The sequence below is a fragment of the Mustela nigripes genome, chromosome X (assembly GCF_022355385.1).
Source record: "Mustela nigripes isolate SB6536 chromosome X, MUSNIG.SB6536, whole genome shotgun sequence".
In the NCBI taxonomy this organism is placed as follows: domain Eukaryota; kingdom Metazoa; phylum Chordata; class Mammalia; order Carnivora; family Mustelidae; genus Mustela; species Mustela nigripes.
The window spans coordinates 112,133,542-112,153,607 of record NC_081575.1 but is presented as its reverse complement, the minus strand read 5'-3'; the positions used below and the strand labels follow the sequence as shown (position 1 = coordinate 112,153,607).

The window sequence follows — 20,066 nt, the reverse complement described above, 5'->3', positions numbered from 1 at the left end:
CATTGTGGTAGGTCAAGGGGAAGTTTGAATTCTGCAGTATGTGACTGATAAACTCCTGTGTACTTCTCAGTTCTATTTCATGAGCACGTGACTTGAAGAACCTGGGGTGGCATATATATTTCAGACATGACTTGGAGTTAATTTAAGGCGAACCTCCTCCAAGCAGTAAAAATAACCGAGTTTTTATACTGGGTGATGAGTTCCCATCGAACCACTCTGCGTTTGAAGAGCTACAGTGGCGTCTGGAGAAAAATCTATGGGTAATCTTGTTTCCTTGCATCTTCCTTAGAGAAGAACATGGTGTATCATTTTACAGGCCAAAGAAAAAGGGTGAAATGTGAGGGGTGGAAATTCACTTTAGTTATGCGAGTACCCAGAGTCCCAACTTTTTCTGTCCCATAAAGCTGGCTGGAAACATAATAAAAACTAGTCTTTCTCATGAGAAACCTGATGGCATTTTTATTGGTTTGCCTTTGAGATAATACTCCACCTTCGGGAAGAAAATCCAAGGGAGCTTGTAATAGTGGGAAATAATCATATGAAGTCCAACTGTATTTCAGAAACAATAAGAAAATTAGTTACCATTTTCACATGACCTGAAACTCTCTATAATCGAGGGTCATCACCCAAGCAGTGTCCGGATTATTTAAAATGAAAGCTTGTTTATGTTTACAAATTAGCTTTAAGAAATTGAAAATGTTGTCCTCATTAGGCAGTTGGCTCCCTGAGAGTAGGGACCATTGCAGAGCCTTGAACTGGGTCTGGTGGGGTAGGGCACTTCATGTAAGTGGTGTTGAATGGCTACATGGTATCAACGTCATTACTTCAGATCTGAGCACAGTCACACTTCTGGTCACCAAAAGGAACCTTTCCCCCAAATAATAACTCTACAGTGGAGAATCCTGATAGGTACCCACCTTAACTAAGTGATCAAGGTTAACATCACCACTGATAAGTCATGTAGATATGACATAGCCTGTGGTAGGCTGAATAATGGCCCCCAATGATATCCAGGTTCCGATCCCTGGATCCTGTGACTGTGTTATATGGCAAACCTTATGTGACAAAAGGGACCTTGCAGTTGCAGTTGAGATGGGGAAATTATCCTGGATTATCTGGGTGAGCCCAATGTAATCTTAAGAGTCCTTATAGGGGCGCTGAGTGGCTCAGTTGGTTGTGTCTGCCTTTGGCTCAGATCATGATCCTGGGATCCTGGGATCAACTCCTGCATTGGGCTCCCTGCTCATGGGGAATCTGCTTCTCTTCTTCTTCTGCCTGCCGCTTCTTCTGCTTGCCTTATAAGAGGGAGGCAGAGAGAGATCTGGCTATGGAAGAAGAGAACGCAACATGATGACAGAAGTAGAGACTAGAGTGCTGTACCACTCCAGTCCACTGCCAAAGAATGCTGGGAGCCTCCAGAGGCCGGCAGAGACAAGGAACAATTCTCCCTGGAGCCTTCCAAAGGAAGCAGGCCTGCCAACATTGATTTTAGCCCTGTAAGACTCATTTCAGACTTCTGGCCTTCAGAATGATAAGAGGATAAATTTCTGTCACTTTTAGCCACTAAATTCATGGTAATTTGTTACAGCAGCAACAAAGACATACTCTCAGATACAATGTGATGAGAAGAGCACCTACACTCTGTGGTTTCTCTTTCCTGTCTTATAATGAAAAGACATCAGACAAACCCAAATGGAGGCATGCTCTACCCAATACCTGACTCGTGAGTGCTCTTCTAAAGTGTCAAGGTCATGAGAAACAAGAAAGCTGGAGAAAGTGTCATAGAAAAGAGGAAACTAAAGAATCCTAAGGACTGAATAGAGTGTGACATCTTGAACTGGATCCTGGAACAGAGAATGACAGTGATAGACTGGTGCGATCTGAATAAAGTCTGTAGTTCAGATAGTCTTACTGTACCCATGTTAATTTCTTAGTTTTGTAGACACCGACAATAGAGGAAACTGGGGAAAGGGTATATGAGAACTCTTCATACCATTATTGCAAATTTCTGTAAACCTAAAGTTATTTCAAAATAAAATGTTTAAAAAGGAATCCTGCCCGGTAATATTTATCTCATCAGATCTGTTATGGGGGGGGGCGGATAATACAGGGTTGTGTTTTAGGGATTTGGGGGCTATACTGATTGGATTCTCCTGGAAGAAAGGAAGAAATAGCTGGAAAGAGAGATGGCTGAGGGTAGAAGGAAGCTGCCACTGAAGGAAGCTGCCACTGTCCACTGCATTGGGTGCCACTGGGTGGTACTAATACCTCAGGTCATCCTGGAGTTATAGGTAAGGGGAAAATGCCCCTGTATCTAACGGAGAGAGAATTAATGGCACAGAACAGTTCAGTGGCAAGTAATGCTCACTGAATTAATTTGATTTTCCCAAGCTCACAGCAAAGAGGGGAATGGAATATTAGTTGTCTAATTTCCAGGTACATGGTGGCTAGATAAGAAAGATCAGCTCATTCACAATATTTTAAAAATCCATCTATTTCATCCAGAAAAGAAGCTTTGGTGTTACTGAATAACAAGTGGATTTTAGTCTCCATAACTCTCCTAGGTTCAATCGTACTTTTTTCCCCCCTCATACTCTGCCTCACCACTCGAGGTTCAATTCAGGTTTCTAGCACTTGCCTTCTCTGGTATTTCTTTTCTGTTTTGTTTTGTTTTATCTTTTTGGTGTTTTTCTTTTCTCACCTTCTTCCTCCATTCTACTTACCAGGTATTACCTATTGCTGCATAACAAATGACTGTAACACAGTGGAGTGAAAGGAAAGGCATTTATTAACTCACAGTCTCCATGGGTCAGGAATTTGGCTGTAGCTTCACTGGGTGGTTCTGGCTCTAAGCATCTCTGGAGGTTGCAGTCAAGATGGCAGCCAGGGCTGCAGTCATCTGAAGGCTCGACTGGGGCTGGAGGATCCAATTCCAAGACACACATAGCCGTAAACAGGAGGCCTCACCCAATGCACCTATCTGTAGGGCCATTTGTCCTCACGACACAGTGGCTGACTTCCTTCAGAGCAAGTGATTCAGAGAGCGTGCACAGAGGAAGCTGCGACATCCTTTGTCTTCTAATTTTGGAAGGGACGCACTATCATTGCTGCCTCGTTCTGTTTGTTAGAGGCCAGTCCCTTAGTGCAGCTCACACTCATGGGAAGGGAAATTAATCTTCACCTCTTGAGGGAAAAAGTACCAAGAACTGATAGATATATTTTCAAACTACCACACCAGGTGCCCTCTTAGATGTGACTCCGACTGGAAGTTTGATTTTCTACCCTAGGCTTTCTCTGGGAAACCGCATTTCCTCCCATAGTTTCATGTGGCTCAAAGTGAAACTTGGCTTTCTTTCAGAAGACTCCCCCCATTGCTCTTCCAAGTTTCCAAGCCCCATGAAAAGTCACAGAATGCTAAGAAAAGAGAAGGGAACTTGAAACAATCCCAACCTTTCACGATCTGGTTATAGTCACCTGTCTCTTTTGTTCTTGCTGCCGCACTAAAATGTGACATCTCTGATTCTTCTCAAGCAAGGGTTGCTGCAACTTTCAGCAGCTTCTCCGTGGTGCTGCCACTGAATGACATTGAAGTTATGTTCAGTATCCACTGACTTTCACCACATGACCTTGTCCTTGAACCCTGACTTTACTTGATTCTTGGCAAGTCCTTTTCTATACATTGTACTACTCGACATTCAGTGTGCTAGTTCTCAGGAAGTCCTCTTAATTATTTACCTCTTTGACTTCAGACTTCAGTTCTCATTTCTGTTGACTTCCTTACTTTCCCCAGATTTAGCATTTTTCTCCACAGTAGCTTCTTCCTTGCCTTTGCTCTTCATTCTAGGAGTCATGAGCCTATCGAGAAAAATTCACCGCCTTTGGCTTCTTTGTTGCCTATTTTCCCTATATTTGTAATGACCTTCTTGCCCCTGTATTGTGTCAAAAAGAGCTCATCTGCCGCTCAGTCTGGGAGGGTTCCCAGCCACTATCAGGGACATCAAAAAGCCTCAGTTCCGTAGCTCTTCATTAGCTTCAGATTGGTCCAATTGCTGGCTCCGTTCTGAATTTGAGATTTCAGTTTCCTCTCTGTCCCCACTTCCTGCCCTGGTTTCTTAAATTAACGCTTTCTGCCATATCTCCCTAACATTTAGATCATCACTTCTCAGACTATTACAATGTCCACATGAAAACCTGAGGATCTTGTTAAAATGCAGATTCTGATCCAGGAGGGCTGGGGCGGTGCCTGAGGCTCTGTATTTCTAATGAGCTCCTGGGTGATACCAATACTGCTGGCTCCAGGGCCACACTCAGTAGCAAGGGCTCATAGCAACCCTCTCCTAAATGTGCTTCCTCACTCACCTTCTTCCTCCACAAAGGGGGAAAACACAAGTGCTGTCCGATTGCCAGGCTTTCTGGATCTCACACCACCAGCATCACTAGTCTCCAGCATAGGACAGTGCTCAAATCCCCTGCAGATGTCATGAAAAATACTGATTCTTGTGTTTCACCTCTAGAGATTCTGACTCAGTAGGTCTTGGGTAGAGTCTCAGAATCTATATTTTTAAGAAGCACCCCAGGCAGTCTTCATCATTTTTTAAGAACCAGTGTCTTACAGACTAAAGTCCAAACTGAAGTCTTAAATACAGTCTTCCCCAGCAGATCCAATCTCCTTTATTTCTCATAAATGAGTCCCCTCCAAACCTTTGTTCCAGGCAGGCTGTCTCTTAAAAAGACCCAAAGCATTTCCTCCTCTTTACTCTGGCTCCACCTGTAAATTCTACCTACTCTAGAATTACTCTGTCTTATCTGTGTATTGTCACAGATTGTCATTCCACCAAGAATGCCAACTCCTGGAAGACAAACCGCTAGGCGCACAGCTGGTAGGAAGAGACTGTCTCCACTCTCTTTAGCCTTGTCAAGTCCAAGCGTCCTCCCAAATTCTACCAAATCACTGCCTCCACCCCCATATTCAAGTCCCATGGGAAACGCATTTTTCTGGAAGAATGGAAAATGTGACTCTCTCGACTGAAATAGAAGTGACACCCTGTCCTGACACATAAGAAAGGATGCTGAGTCACACTTCAGTCCTATCTGGAAACAAGTCCCTGGGGACAGGGACTTTGTCTTATATTTGTTCTGTGTTATTTTCATAAATCAAAAGCATCTCATGTTCACCATCAAATGAAATGCTAAGCAAATGTCTGAGTATGTCTGGTGATCTGCCAGAAGGTGACACATAATGGTAGGGATGGAGAGAGTCATTACAGCTAATTAGTTGAAATGACATCAGAATTTTCTAATTAGCTTTTGTAAACATCCTTGTGCCAGGAAAACATGAGGTGTTGTACCTCAGTACATCTTTACTGCTCAAATATGATTAGAACAGCCTACAGTGCCACGGAACATGTAAGGCTAACACCAGCTGGGAGACATCAGAATCTACCAGCAGCTGCTTAACTTACTTGGGAAGAAACACTTCTGGCTCAGTTGGAATTAAGAAGTAAGGACGACTCAGCATCCTGGGATGCCTAAAGACAGAGAAACAACATCCAGGAGTCCTCCTTTTTAAAAAGATTTTATTTATTTATTTATTTATTTATTTGACACAGAGAGATAAAGCTAGAGAGCACACAGAGGGGGCACGGGATGCAGAGGGGGAGAGAGGAGCAGACTTTCCAGGGAGCAGGGATCCTGGTGCGGGGCTTGATCTCAGGCCTGCGGGATCATGACTTAAGCTGAAGGCAGATGCTTAACTGACTGAGCCACCCAGGTGCCCCTCTAGGAGTCCTCTTTCTCAACCAAAAATATGCTCTCTGGACCAAGCCTAACAAGAATACATGATCTATCATGACGTCACCCAAACCTGCCTCTAGCTCGTTCATCAACCCCTCTCTTCCAATCCAGGTGACTTTCCCAGACCTAAAGCTGTCCCCTGCCCACTGCCATGCTCTTTCTCTTATGCCTCTGTTCTAGGCACATACTATTTTCTTTGTTCAAGAGGTCTTGCCACACAGTAACTCAACCTTTAAGATCAAATGTCACCTCTGGAGAAAAGGTAGTGGCTTCATTCTGGGAAGGGAATGGGTTCTGAATTGCTGCCACTTTTTTTTTTTTTTTTTTTAAAGATGGAGTTTATTTCTGTTAAAACAATACTCAAGGAATTTTTCAGAAGGTCAAAAGGCCCAAAGATAGCTGGTTTAATATAATATTATAGCCAGGTGCCAGTTTTGAAATCTTCAGGACAACTCCGGGTGGTCTGACAACTCACTGATTCTCCCAGTCCACAAGTGGCGAATTCCTCTGAGTTTTGGTGTAATTCACACGAGGCTGTCCCTCCAGTTATGATGACCAAAAACAATGCTAGAAGCAGTCATCGTCATTGAGAGGAAGAAAGGTAAATGACCAGAGAAGAAAGCCACCATAGCAATTTCAAGAAGCAAAGTTATTAATTCAGTATAAAACAAACAGAAGCATTTGCAAAATCTATATGAAAACCCTTCTTGCATTATTCTGTGAAACCAGGTCCTGTGACTATGAGCCAGAGTAGCCGGGATCATGACGGATCTTGTAAGAACCTGTATTTTCATATTGTTTTTCTCAGGCTCTTGCATGGTGCGTGAAAACTGGCAGACGTGGGATCAATGTCTTTCAAGTTAATGGAGGAGCTGCTGACTCACCTGTATGAGTAGGCCCTTCTGCCAATTAATGCAAGGTCGATCTCTCTTCTGACTTTATTGGGCTTTTCCAGAGTAAACACACAACACTAATCTGTCTCAATCACAACAACAAAAGCTGCTCTTTATAGTAAGAGCAGCTAATATTAATTGAGCACTTCCTATGTGCCAACCGCTGTGAAATCTTAACATGGATATTTTCAGTGAACTTCCCAAATTATCCCCTCTTTTCAGATTAGGAGCTTGAAGTTGAAGACACCAAGTCCTTTAATTTGCCTACGTCATTTGTCAGGGCAGTAGGTGAAGAAGGCCAGATGGAAGCCCCGAAGCCATAGAGAGCATTATGAAGGTATAGTGCTAACAAGTAATGAACACTACCAGGCTCGTGGTTATTGACTCGTTACCGGTGATACTGAGCAGCTCTTCCCACTCCAGGCATGCGCAGTCAGACTCTCTACGGCCGGCTGAGGGGAGCACAAGCCCTTCGGATTTGTGGAAGAGCCGTGGCGGGCATCTCAATGTTGTCACAGGCCGTTGGAAATTACCCTGACAACAAGCTTGGAGGCTTTTTGGGTGGCCTCTGGCCTGGTGCTAAGTGCGTGCAAGCTTCTCGACTCCTTACGGATCCCAAAAAGCCAAACCTTCAATGGCAGGACCCGTCAGTAACTGGCTTCCTGTGATATTCCCGGGAGAGGAGCCTCCTCCGAAGTCTTGAAGATAAACCCGCATCACGTCTGTGTGAGTTGTTGGCTAAAGGTCCAAACTCAAAACTCGTTACCTCCTCGGCAGAGCCTTTTCTGGCCCCCAGGCCACTCTGAGTTCTGTCTTCGCATTCCCCCATTCCTTGGTATTCTCTCCGTAAGCCCTTTTCAGTTCATTTCCCACTCAGGGCTTAAGAGGACAGTCGCTACAAGACATGGCAGGCGGTCGATAAAAAATTGCGAGGAACTGCATCACAATGCCAGTTGATGTAATTTTTAGGTCCAGTGAGAAAAATCCCATTTTTCTGGAAAAGACTACTGATCTTTGAGATTTGAGAATGCAGCCGGCTCCCGATTTTATTTCTCCCTGGTAAAGGGAACAATAATGGCCTGTGGGGAAAAGCGTGCGTGTGTGTGTGTGTGTGTGTGCGTGTGCGTGTGCGTGTGCGTGTGCGTGTGTGTGTGTGTGTGTGTGTATTCTGCTTCGGCCCTCCCAGATGTCAGTTACTGAAGGTTTAAGGCACAAATCCCTTGGCCCATTTTTTTCCCTCAGCAGCCGGCCGCCTTCAAAGAGCCCTGGGGAAGGCCGGTCGACAGCTCCCACATGGGCATTCCGCGGGCGTCTGTGTGCATTTAATTCAGATCCAGAGCGCATTTTATAGCAACTTGAACATGCCATTCTAACGTACTGGAAGAGATGAGAAATGGGGCTGTGAGTTCTATCTGGGTTCTCGGGCTCAGCATGAGCAAGGTTTGCAGTGCCTTTCAGAGGGGGCCACATCCGAAACGAGAGGCCCAGACATCTGCGGGATGGAGTCTGCGGGCCGGTTCCCGTCTGGGAAGAGCCGGCTGCCGGGCAGTGATGGAAGCGTCCAGCAGGGGGCTGGCATTCTCTGTCTATAAGTAGCCCCGGTTCCCCCGCAGAGCCCCGGCTCAGCGCCGCTGCTGTTTGCTGGTGAAGTCAGTGACGTGCACAGCATCCTGCCCAGAGGATTGGAGGGCTTCTCAGTGCAGTTTTTTTCCTACCCACTTTAAACCTTCAGGTTCGAAATATCAGGAAGGATAGGACATGCCGTATGAAAAGAGCCGGCCAAAAGTTCCTAGTAAACTGCAGCCAGAGAGACTCAGCCTCGAATGGAGGTAGAAGGAGTTGATACAGAGTGGGTTTAATTCCGGCTGACTTTTTGTTGTCGTTTGGTTGTGACTTACTGAATTTAGACATGTATTCCGTTGGCCATGTGAGGACCAGGGCAAGACCAGCATCCAAATAACGCCAGACCCTTCCGAATGCCACAGTGCATGTGTCCTCAGAGTATCTGTGTCAAGGAAGATAAAGAGCCCAGCCTCGATTTTAGCCTCATCTTCGCCCAACTACAAAATCAGAGTTAAGCAACAGCACCTGAGAGCCCTTTTCAGGTGGGAAGGAACCCAGAGGATGGCTCTGAATGATTGCTTGCTTTTGAACTTGGAAGTGGAGCACTTCTTGTACTGCAACGTCTCCAATCACAGTGCAGATCTACCCGTGAACGACGACTGGTTCCACCCAGGGGTCTTCTATGTCATCCCGGCCGTCTATGGGGTCATCATCCTGATAGGCCTCATCGGCAACGTCACGCTGATCAAGATCTTCTGTACGGTGAAGGCCATGCGGAACGTGCCCAACCTGTTCATCTCCAGTCTGGCCTTGGGAGACCTGCTCCTCCTGGTAACGTGCGCTCCCGTGGACGCCAGCCGGTACCTGGCCGACAGGTGGCTGTTCGGCAGGATCGGCTGCAAACTGATCCCGTTCATACAGCTCACCTCGGTGGGGGTGTCTGTCTTCACGCTCACGGCTCTCTCGGCGGACAGGTGAGTTCCGGAAGAAAGTCACCTTCTCTCTGAGGGTAGCAGATGCCTTGGGAAATGAGCCACCCGCTTGGGGCAGGCAGAGCTGTTTGCACAAAGGGAAGTTTCACTCAAACTCAGATTCCCTTCCAGGCACGTTGTTCTGGGGATTCCTTCTTGAGTTTGACGTGTCGGCTTAAGAAAGGGAAGTGAGGGGGGTCGTGGGACAAAAGGGGACAAATGAAAAAAAAAAAAAATCTCTGAGCGTAAGATTGACATGTATTTTCTGGAGGCAAAACAGTTTAGCATTGCTTTTTCCTACCCTCTCCCTCCCTGCAACATTAATTGGTGAGAAAAAAAAAAAAAAAAAAATCACACCTAATAGAGTTTAAACCCCAGGCAAACATTTCTTAGAAGTTATTCAAAGGCTTCAGAGAACAGAAAAGTCCCACTGAATTTCTTCCTCAAAATATTCTTTCAGAAATAAACAAGAGGAGAAAATAAGCAGCATTTCTTTGAAATTTAGTTTCCTCAGACCATTGAACTTTTCTCATAGCTGATTCTGTATTTGGCTCTCTGTAACCAGAAAGCTGGTTTTTGTAAGTGTCCCTTCAGTGAAATCAAGCATTATGTGGATTTTTTCCCCCTTGAGAAAGTTCCATTCAAGTTTGATTTTGAATTTTAATATCTTTATTGATGTACTTGCACATACAGTGCCTTTGGGGAGGGGGGTCGGTAGGGGAGGGAGTCCAGCATTTCTTTCTGGGCAACACTCGTATCTGTGAACTGCATTTCTTGTGTGAACGTGTTGGTTAAAAATTCACATTTATTCATTCTTAAAGATTCACAATCATTCCTCGAACATGTACCAAGCATCTATTTTGTAAAAAAAACACTTGCTTGAGTGAGCCAGTCGGGAAATATCTGCAGGTTGTTGGCCCACATTGCTGCCCGGATCTAACATGTTTCTGAGCTCTAGAAACTGGACCCAGTAATGTCTAGACTCCAGAAACATCCCGGGGCATACGGTCAAATTAAGAAAAACTAGAACAATGAACGAGAGACTCTTAAGCTTTGATTTGAAAATGCTCTGTATGTGATGCTGTGAAAGATGTATGAGGATCTGAGCATGTACCAGGAAAGGCATAGAAGCAGCTCTCGAAAGTTTATGCTCTGAAGAAAACTCCCACATTTTAACACAGACGGTAGTGGATTTTCATTTTATAGAGGAGCAAACAGTCCCCCGGTGATCTGGCTTTGTCAAGTAACGGCCGAATAAAGATAGTGTTATCAGTATTTATAGACACATGTTTATACTTAGCTGCCTGAAGTACACTGTTCATTTTCAAAGATGGAAAAACAAGAGCCCTGAGGCAAGGTCTGCACATCGTACCGGCCGGAGGGGCTTCCTCCATTCCCAGCTTTGGCCCACCAGGTACTCGTGGCCACAGGCAGCCTCGCCGGTTGTCCCGGGCCAGGCGGACTCTGGAGCAGGCAGAAGGTCCATAGCTCATTCCACAGATGCTAAGGGCATCTCAGGATAGCGGTGGATTTTCCTGATGCGGGGGTAAGATTCTGGACTCTGGACTGGTGGGTACAGTGGTGTAGAGGGTGTTTACTGGCTTCTTGGGGCTGGGTGGGGGACAGAGAGGAAGGCGAGGCTGCGGAATGTAAAGAGGCAGCTGCAGGGGACCCCTTCCCGAGTTGCCGAGCAGACCGAGTTCCCTGTGGGCAGAAAGGCTCTTTCCAAAGCCCGGGTACAGCATTTGCCAGCTCCCGTGTGTTCTCAGCAAGTTTAGAGTTCCTACGTGTCCTTCCCCTACTAGAAGCATCCCTGTATCTAACCTTCTGTGCTTTGCTGAGGTTTCAAAAAGCTGACGAGTCCCGTGAATCACAGGTAGTGCGTGTAATCAATTTCAACCAGAGTTAAGTACTGAGCTAGTTAAATCATGTAAACCTGTACTTGTCTGTTGAATCTCATTTTTAAAAGCTATCAGGGTCTTACAGTAACCTCACGAGGATGGCAGGGCAATCACAGAGACACACATACTCCATTTTTCTCAACAAGTTACTATCTATATACAGTAAAGTGAACAAGTGTGTAGCTCAATGGGGTTTTTACTTATGTCTTCGTAACCACATAACCGCCACCCAGATGGAGATACAGTCCACTTCCGGCCCCCCAGGAGTTTCTTCTGTGCCTCGTTCCAGTGAATGCCCACCCCCAGAGAGGAGCAGTCACTCTTCGGAGTTCAGTTAACACAGATTATTTTTGCCCGTTCTTTAACTGCATATAAAGGGCATCATGGTTCTTATGCTTATCATGTCTGAGAGAGTCACCCGTGTGGGTGTGCACGACAATGGTTTCTTCTTAACTCTTGTGTGGTATCCTGCCGTAGGAATATGCCTCCGTTTCTGTATCCATTCGAATACTGATGGACATTGGGTTGTTTCCATAATAACCCACTCTGGGTGTTCTTATTCATGACTTTTGGGGAACATACGTGTTTATTTCTCTTGGGTTTGAGCCAGGGAATGGACCTGCTGCATCACAGGGGGCACATATTTGTTTAGTAAGCATCGTCAAAGAGTTTCCTAAAGTGCTAGCCTGTATTGGACGGGGTGGTAGAAGGGTGAACCAGCAGACCCTCCAGACTGGATGATCAGCCCCCACCCTCAATCTACAGCCTCGGGGGTGCCGAGGTGGGAAGGGCAGTGGGGTCAGGCCTCCCTGCCCCCCGCAGGCTCACCTGCAGTGCCGGGACTCATCCCCACCTCCCCGCTGCAGTCCTCCCTCGCCCCAGACCAACTTGAATCTTTGTTACTATGACGGGAATAACAGTTTTCTGGAAAAGTTTATGCTGCTGCCACCGTGTCAGAGGGAGACTTCAAGGCAGTCCCAGAAACCAGAACGCTGGGTTTCACACAGTTGGCTAATTGCAGATTTACATTCAAGGCCTTCACTTCTGGTCCCTGCCCTCCGTCTCCTTCCATGCTTTCTTCCCCTGGACACGCACCGATGTCCTCATACCGCATACTGAATTCCTGGCTCTGCTTCCTTTGCTGATGCTGTGTCCCGCCCACTCTCCAGACCGCGTTCTCCTTCCCTGCATAGAAGACGCTACTCCCCATGTGACCTACAGGCTTGGAATGAGCATCAATTGTCCTGCATTTTAGGCTATTTGATGCCATTACTTCCCATTGAAAGGAGTCGGATTGAGTCACTTAGCTCTCTGACCTTAAGTTGAATCATCTGTAAAGAGAGTTGAGCTCGATTATTTCTAAGGTCCCTCCAAATTTTTTCTTATCTATCATCTTGCCTATCTTGCAGAATATGGTTCAATCTTCCTCCTTAAAACCCTAAGTTGGACCATTCTAGCCCCGAGTTCCTAGCACTCCCCCAAACATAAAGCTTATTATCTGAGACATGAATTACCTTATGACTTCTTTCATTTTGCTCTTTGGAAGTATTTCACTCATTTGTCTCTTTTTAGCCTTTCATATATTCACTGCATTAACTTTTCAAGTAGGTTATTAATGCTGAGGGCAGGGGCGCCTGGGTGGCTCTGTCGGGTAAGCCTCTGCCTTCAGCTCAGGTCATGATTCCAGGGTCCTGAGATCAAGCGCCACATCGAGCTCCCTCTTCAGTGGGGGGCCTGCCTCTCTCTCTCCCTCTGCCTGCTGTTCCCCCTGCTTGTGTGCACCCACTCTCTCTCTCTGTCAAATAAAATCTTAAAAAAAAAAAAAAAAAAGGATGCTGAGGGTGGAAATTTCTTATGTATTCTTCTGTCTTCCACATGATTCTATCTCCTCACATGATTCCTTGGCACCAAGTGCGTGATCAGTAAACACTGGTGGATTAATTACTTTTAATCATACTTTCTTCTTCTCATTCTCAAACCATACTTTTCTTCTCATTCTTCCTCTCCTTTTTCAGAATTCATCAGAAAGCATATTCTTTAAAATGTCTCATACAGTCACCAGCTTATCTCTTCCTCTCTGTGAAGCTCTCCCTGTTTGAGTCAATGTGAGAAAAACCCTTCCGTGAATGCATTCAGGGGATGACGATGTGTGGATGGACGGACAGATGAAAAGACAGGTGGTTGGATGAGTGGATGGGTAGAAGGATGGACAATGATTGGATGGATGGATATACTTTCTATATACTGGTCTTTCCTATGAGATGCCCATTTCCGTACTAGGTGCCTCAGTGTTACGTAAATGGAATTTAAGACCAAAATTGGGCCCTCACCTGGAGAAGGGTTGGGAGAATTTCTGTCTTCTTTTCCAATAAATGTAAAGTTTAAAACTAGATGTAATGTTGACAGCCTATAGTGCCCAAGTTATACTGTGCCTGCTTCAGGTTCTGCTGGAATGGAACTGGCCAAATGAATCTTAAAGGCAGACGGATAGAGGACTTACACTAGAATTGTGATCCTTCCTTGATTTCATGGAAAAGACTATTCATACATCTTCCCCTACCTTGTGATTGGCAGTGTATAAAGAAAGAGGAAAGAGTTGCATTTATGTAAACTTCATAGATTCTTTGAATTAATTGCAAGGAATTTATGAGCTAATGGACTTTCGGCCTTTCCTGCCATCTCAGGCTTCGTGGTCCAGCATCTTAGCCCCTAACCAAGTAACACTAAAAATTCTGTTCTCCAGTCACACCAGCCACGTGTCAAAGGCTCAGTAACCACATGTGACTCTACTGGACAGTGCAGATACAGGACATTTCCATCATGGCAGAGAGTTCTGTTGGACAGAACTAGTTGAACTAGCTGCACGGGCTATTCCTGTCTGTCAAATATCTTCTATCAGAAGATACCAAAACTGAAGAGGGGAGAAACCAGGCAGCCTAACACAATCCCAGTCACAGACTTGGGGGATTGGGGCATCCCACTGATGAGGGTTTGAGACCTTCTGAAGAATACATGTGCAGTTCAACTTCCAGGTCTGCTTTACGAACTTCTCTCTGATCCTTCCATTTTCTTGTGCTGGGTCCTCTTCCATCTGCCAGTCTGTCTTTCTATCTTCCTATCCCAAGGCTTGCCAGAACACACTGTTGCAGCTAAAATCCTTTTTTTTTTTTAATTTTTAGAGAGAGAGAGACAGAGCACAGGTGTGCGATCGGGGTGGGGGTGGGGCAGTGAGGAGGGGCAGAGGGAAAGGAGAGAGAATTTTTTTTTTTAAAGATTTTATTTATTGGGGTGCCTGGGTGGCTCAGTGGGTTAAGCCGTTGCCTTCGGCTCAGGTCACGATCTCAGGGTCCTGGGATCGAGTCCCGCATCGGGCTCTCTGCTCAGCAGGGAACCTGCTTCCCTCTCTCTCTCTGCCTGCCTCTCCATCTACTTGTGATTTCTCTCTGTCAAATAAATAAATAAAATCTTTAAAAAAAAAAAAGATTTTATTTATTTATTTGTTAGAGAGAGAAAGAGAGAGCGCGAGCACGGGCAGACAGAGTAGTAGGCAGAGGCAGAGGGAGAAACAGGCTCTCCGCCGAGCAAGGAGCCCGATGCAGGACTCGATCCGAGGACGCTGGGATCATGACCTGAGCCGAAGGCGGACACTTAACCGACTGAGCCACCCAGGCATCCCAGGAGAGAAAATCTTAAGCAGGCTCCAGACCCAGCATGGAGCCCAACAATAGGGGGCTTGACCCCACAACCCTGAGATCATGGAGCAGAAATCAAGGGTTGGACACTTAACCGACTGAACCACTCAGGCGCCCCTCTAGCTAAACCCTTCTCGTTGCTTCCACATGTGCCTTCTGACTTCTCCCCTCTCTGACTTTATTTCCCTCTCCTTAAGAGCTGGCTTCCATTCCCTCCCTCTATCCAAATCCTGTGAGTCATTGAAGGCACAGTTCAAGTCTCTTCTCCTCCATGAAGCATTCCCTGACCTTTTGCTTTCACTGATTTTTCCCATTCTCAAGATGTTTTTGCCTGTACTATGAAATACCCAATCTGTCCCGCATTGTATTACTGGGTCCTTTGTGTAGATGTGTTTTCTATGTCCTTAATCATGTGGGAAGCTCCTTGGGGTCTGTGCCTTCTGTGACACCCGAGCCTACCGTACATCTAGTAAGAGGACGATAACCACAGCTTGGTTGATGTTTGAGCAGTGACAAGTAGAAGTCATCTTGAAATTCAAACCCTTGTTTGACAGAGACCAAAAGATGGAATTTGGCCTTGTCACAGCAGATTCAGAGTACAGTCAGACTGTACTCCTGCTCTCCTCATTTTAAGTCCTAGTGCGTTCAGGGGAACTGGAAGCTTTTCTTTACGCACCATCAAAACACAGAGTCTGATTCCATTTCCCTGGACAGTGGGAGCTTCTGATTCCAAACCCTACTGTTCTGAGGGAGGATAACCTGAGTAGCCCCAAAGTGGTGCCCTCCTAAGGAGGTCACCCCAGTGATGCCGGAGGCTCCTCTAATGTTCTAGAGGCCCAGCTTCATTGATTTCAAGGAGATGGGCACTTTCGCACAAGAGAGGACAATTTAATTTCTTGTAAAGCATCTTTTCCAGAAAGTCCCTCTGTTGGAGGGGCTTACATGAGTCACCAGTTCGTCACTTCTCGATAGTATGATTGTTCTGAGGCATACTGCCTCTCTGGAAGGAAACTCATCTTGTGTTTCTTCAGGGTGATGGATCTGCCACGGCTGCTGGCAGACTCTGGGGTGCCCAGAGGGCAGGTGCAGCGGAAGTGGAGTTTCCCAGCAAGGCTCTTTCAACTGGAGCGCTGTGGACAGAAGGGCAGAAAAGGATTTTGACCTTGTCTCTCACACATTATCTTCGAAAGTGTTAAACTTACGTGTGATTAATTAAGTATCCTTCCTGGCAACTTAATATGCATGGAGGCAGAAAGGAAAAAAAGCACAAACTTGATCGTGAAACATACTGAACAGCCTGAAATGGCTTCCTGGTGAGTTTTTTGAACTGTGCTTGTCAATAACATCCTTTGAAAAATAGACTAAATTAGCATTTTTGCACTTGTAAATCCTCCTGGTGTGTAGGGTTTGCATAAATTCTCTCTTAATTAAAACACATGTTCTGCAGAATAAAAGAAAAAAAAAATTCTCCATTCCTCTCTTTCTACCTCCCAGTCATGGAACAAGGGATTCTGTTTCTTATAGTCATCTTTGAAATTCTGCTGATTAGTGTCTGATATTTGCTGCTACCTGAAATGATCTGATTTGTCTAGGAACCTCTAAGAGGCTGCTAGTTCATTTTACACAGTAAATATCACTTTCTATAGGGGTGTCTTGGTGGCTGAGTCAGTTAAGAGCCTGACACTTGATTTCGGCTCTGGTCATGATCTCAGGGTCACGAGATTGAGCCCAACATTGGGGTCTTGTATGGGCTTGGAGTCTGCTTGGGATTCTCTCTCCCTCTCCCCCTGCTCCTCTACGCCCTCTAAAAAAATAAATAAATATCACTTTCTAAGGAAGGTCTTCATTGGCCATTCATTCTAAAGGAATGACCAACACTGCTCCATCATCCAGTTTCTTTTTTCAGGATGATTGAGGTGTAACTTACGTACAGTAAACTTTTAGGTGTACATTTCTCTGAATTTTGACAAACTTATGCAGTAGGTAACCACCACCACTAGAGTCTGGATGCAGAACATCCACCACCCCAGATACTATCATGTCCTTGTGTGGTCTGGTCTGTCCCCTTCCTTCACCCTCAGCTCCCAAAACCCACTGATCTTTTCCAAAATAGCGTATGAACGACATTATACAGTGTATAGTTGATTAAGTCTGGCTTCTTTCAGCTCCCATTGTTGTGTGTATCAGGAACCCATTCCTACTTGTTGCTGGGTAGTGTTCCACTGCGTGGGTATACCAGTTGGCTTATCTCTCCTTCAGTCAGCTGGCATTAGGGTTGTTTTTGAGTTTGGGTGATTATAAACAAAGTTGTCATCAATGTTCACATAGGATTTTGTATGGATGAATGTCTTCATTTTTCTTAGGTAAATATCATCCAGTATTGTTTTCTTGAGAATTCTTTTGTTCATTTATTTGCTCACTTGTTTATTTTCTGTCTTCTACCACTAGAAATAGAACCCTCCCCAAAGCGGGAGGCTATCTCATTCAGTAGCATATTCTCTGATACTAAAACCATTCCTAACCTGCAGTAGAGGCTTGGTAAGTGTTCAATACATGAGTGGATGGAAACATGAAGGAAGGAGTAAAGAAATGAATGAATTCTGGTAGGTCCTACTGAGAGAACCTGAAAGGCTGGATTATGGTTTGTGAATCATGTTCATCTCCCTTTTTTTTTTTTTTTTGAAGATTTTATTTATTTGTTTGACAGACAGCAGGAGAGCACAGGTAAGGGGAGCAGCAGTCAGAGGGAGAGAGAGAGAAGCAGGCTCCCTGCTGAGCAGGGAGCCCGATGCGATGCGGGGCTCCATCCCAGGACCCTGGGTTCATGACCTGAGCCGAAGGCAGACGCTGAATAACTGAGCCACACAGGTGTCCCGGAGGATGCTTTTTAAGAAAAAACAAGTAAAATTATGAATGCAAAGTTGGGCAGAAATGTGGCTGTTTTAAAAGATTTAGAAAAATATTAGATTTCGAAATCACGGTGTTAAAAATGTAAATAAGTTGATAAATTCTACAAACATCACAAAATCCAGAAAAATAACATAATATCTATTATTCATTGCCTGACACGCTTGAGCATACTTGTTTTCTTACATATTTTGGCTTCATCCTCATTTGTCTCCTCTTAAAATGGCAATGGATTGGTGATGTCCTTTTCTATAGAGATAAGAGAAAGACGAGTCAGACTTGTAGCATGGTTGATTAAAATGGGCTTATTATTAAGAAGTTAGAAAGTTTCTTTCAGCTCCGTAAGTCATTACTGGTTATGTCATATATGTTTAGTATTATTTAGGATTATTGTTTTAAGATGATTTGAGAAACCCACTATCAAATTTCCTATATGGGCTATACAGTTTCACAGTATTTAAAATTTTGTGCCTTGAGTAATCTTAAGGGCTCGTTTAATTAACATCCATTAACCTGTTTGCCACGAATGCCATTGCATTATAAGTTTTAAGTTTTCCTCATCAGTGTTGGTATTTTGAGGATATGCGCAACATGAGTCACTTCACACAAATGTCTTTGCTCTTTGTAACTTGGCTACAGGTTTCTGTCCTATAAACACAGACACTCTGGTAAATTTGACTTTGCTGATACACTTGGATTTAGATCTACCATGTTATATTATTTGATTGTTACTGGTCTCACGTGTCTCATTATCCTTTCTCCCTTTCTTCTCGCCTTCTTTTAAATTTGTGAAGTCTTTTAATTATTCTACACCTCCCCATGAATTTATTTATATAATCTCTACCCTAGAGTTTACAAACATGTATCCTTCACTTATTAGAATTTGCTATAAAGTAGTACTTTCCCACTTCCAGGACAATTCAAAGATAGCCATGCAAGGACACTTTAATTTTAATTCCCTCCTGCCTTTTGTGGGAGGTAGGGTGGAAGGAGCTATGGTTATTTTATATTTTAATTCTCTTTGTATTTTAAAACCCACAACTCATTATGTTTATTGTTTTCACACACGTTGCACTGACTCACATATTTACCTTTAGATTTACATTTATTCCGGTATTTACCTTTCCTGCTGTTCTCTCTTTCTTCCTGCAGCTCTGACTTCACCTGAGATCATTTTACTTCTGCCCAAAGAATGCCCTTCAGTATTTTACTAAGTGGAAATCTAATGGGGATACATTTTCTGGTTTGGTGTATGAAAATGCCTTTCTTTGATGTCAGCTGGGGAGGAGATTTTCACTGGGCATAGAATTCTAGGCCAGTAGTTCTGAGCCTTCACACTTTGACACTGCGTTTATTGTACGTGGACTTCCGCTATGATGACAGATGTCGGGTTTGTTGGTGCTTCTTTAGAATTATTGACTTGCCGCTCTTTGAATGATTTCAAGATTTTTTTATCTTTGGTTTTCAGCAGCGTTACCATGATGCACTTAGCTGTGGTTTCCTTTGTACTTTTCCTGCTTGGGAGTCATAGCCTTTCTTAAATCTGTGATTTGCAGATTTTAGTCAGTGTTGTCAAGTTCTCAACCATTACAACTTCAAATATTGCTTCTGTCACATTCTCTTTTTCCTCTCCTTTTTTATGCTGTCTACATATTAACGGACTACTACAGGTGAACTTTACGCTTTTCAAATTTTCTTCCTCCTTTGCTTGTTTTTTGCTTTTACTGAGGCAGAAAATGTCATCCTAGGGTCAGGCCTCTGTTTCTAGAAACTGTTTTAAACATAATCTCCTTCAGCATGTCCCATAAATTTCCAATGTTTTACTGTGTTTTCCTTTCTTCTTTTCTCATTGTTCTTCACTGTGGCCATTCTCACTCATGACTCCTCTATTCAGCTGTGTCTAGTCTTTCCATTTGGTTCCATCTTGTCATCTAATTTCTTGAGCGAGTCCCAATATATTTTAAAATCCCTCTCTGGTTAATTCTAACCCGCAGAAGCTCTACAAGCCGGTTTCTATTACAAATTTTCTTCTCTTGTTTATTGGCCATTTTGTTTTGCCTCCTGGTATACAAGGCAACTTTGTTTGACTATCTGATTTTGTAGATGAAGAACTGTAAATAATTTGAGGCTCTGGATATTATCATCTTCCAGAAAAGATTAGCTTTTGCTTCTTGCAGATAATCAGAGGTGGCAGTATATCTGACCCAATCAGGGACTGAGCAGATTGGAGGCCGGGCTTTGGTCTTTGCAAGAAATAGTTCACCCCTCCTACTAAGGTGTCCCCCTTTGGGAATCCGAACTGAGAGCTTGGAGCGTTTACCTGGCCTCCTCTCCTTGGCGGGCCTT

General features: G+C 44.5%; 1 protein-coding gene across 1 annotated transcript in view; it reads left to right on the top strand.

The window, feature by feature from the left end:
- Positions 1-6,935: 6,935 nt before the first annotated feature.
- GRPR (gastrin releasing peptide receptor) overlaps positions 6,936-20,066 on the top strand; it is a 32,292-nt gene continuing 19,161 nt past the window's right edge. The window contains exon 1 of the mRNA XM_059385404.1: positions 6,936-9,223. Coding sequence (XP_059241387.1) covers positions 8,811-9,223 — 413 coding nt within the window. The 5' untranslated portion in view covers positions 6,936-8,810. The remainder of the gene's footprint in view (positions 9,224-20,066) is intronic.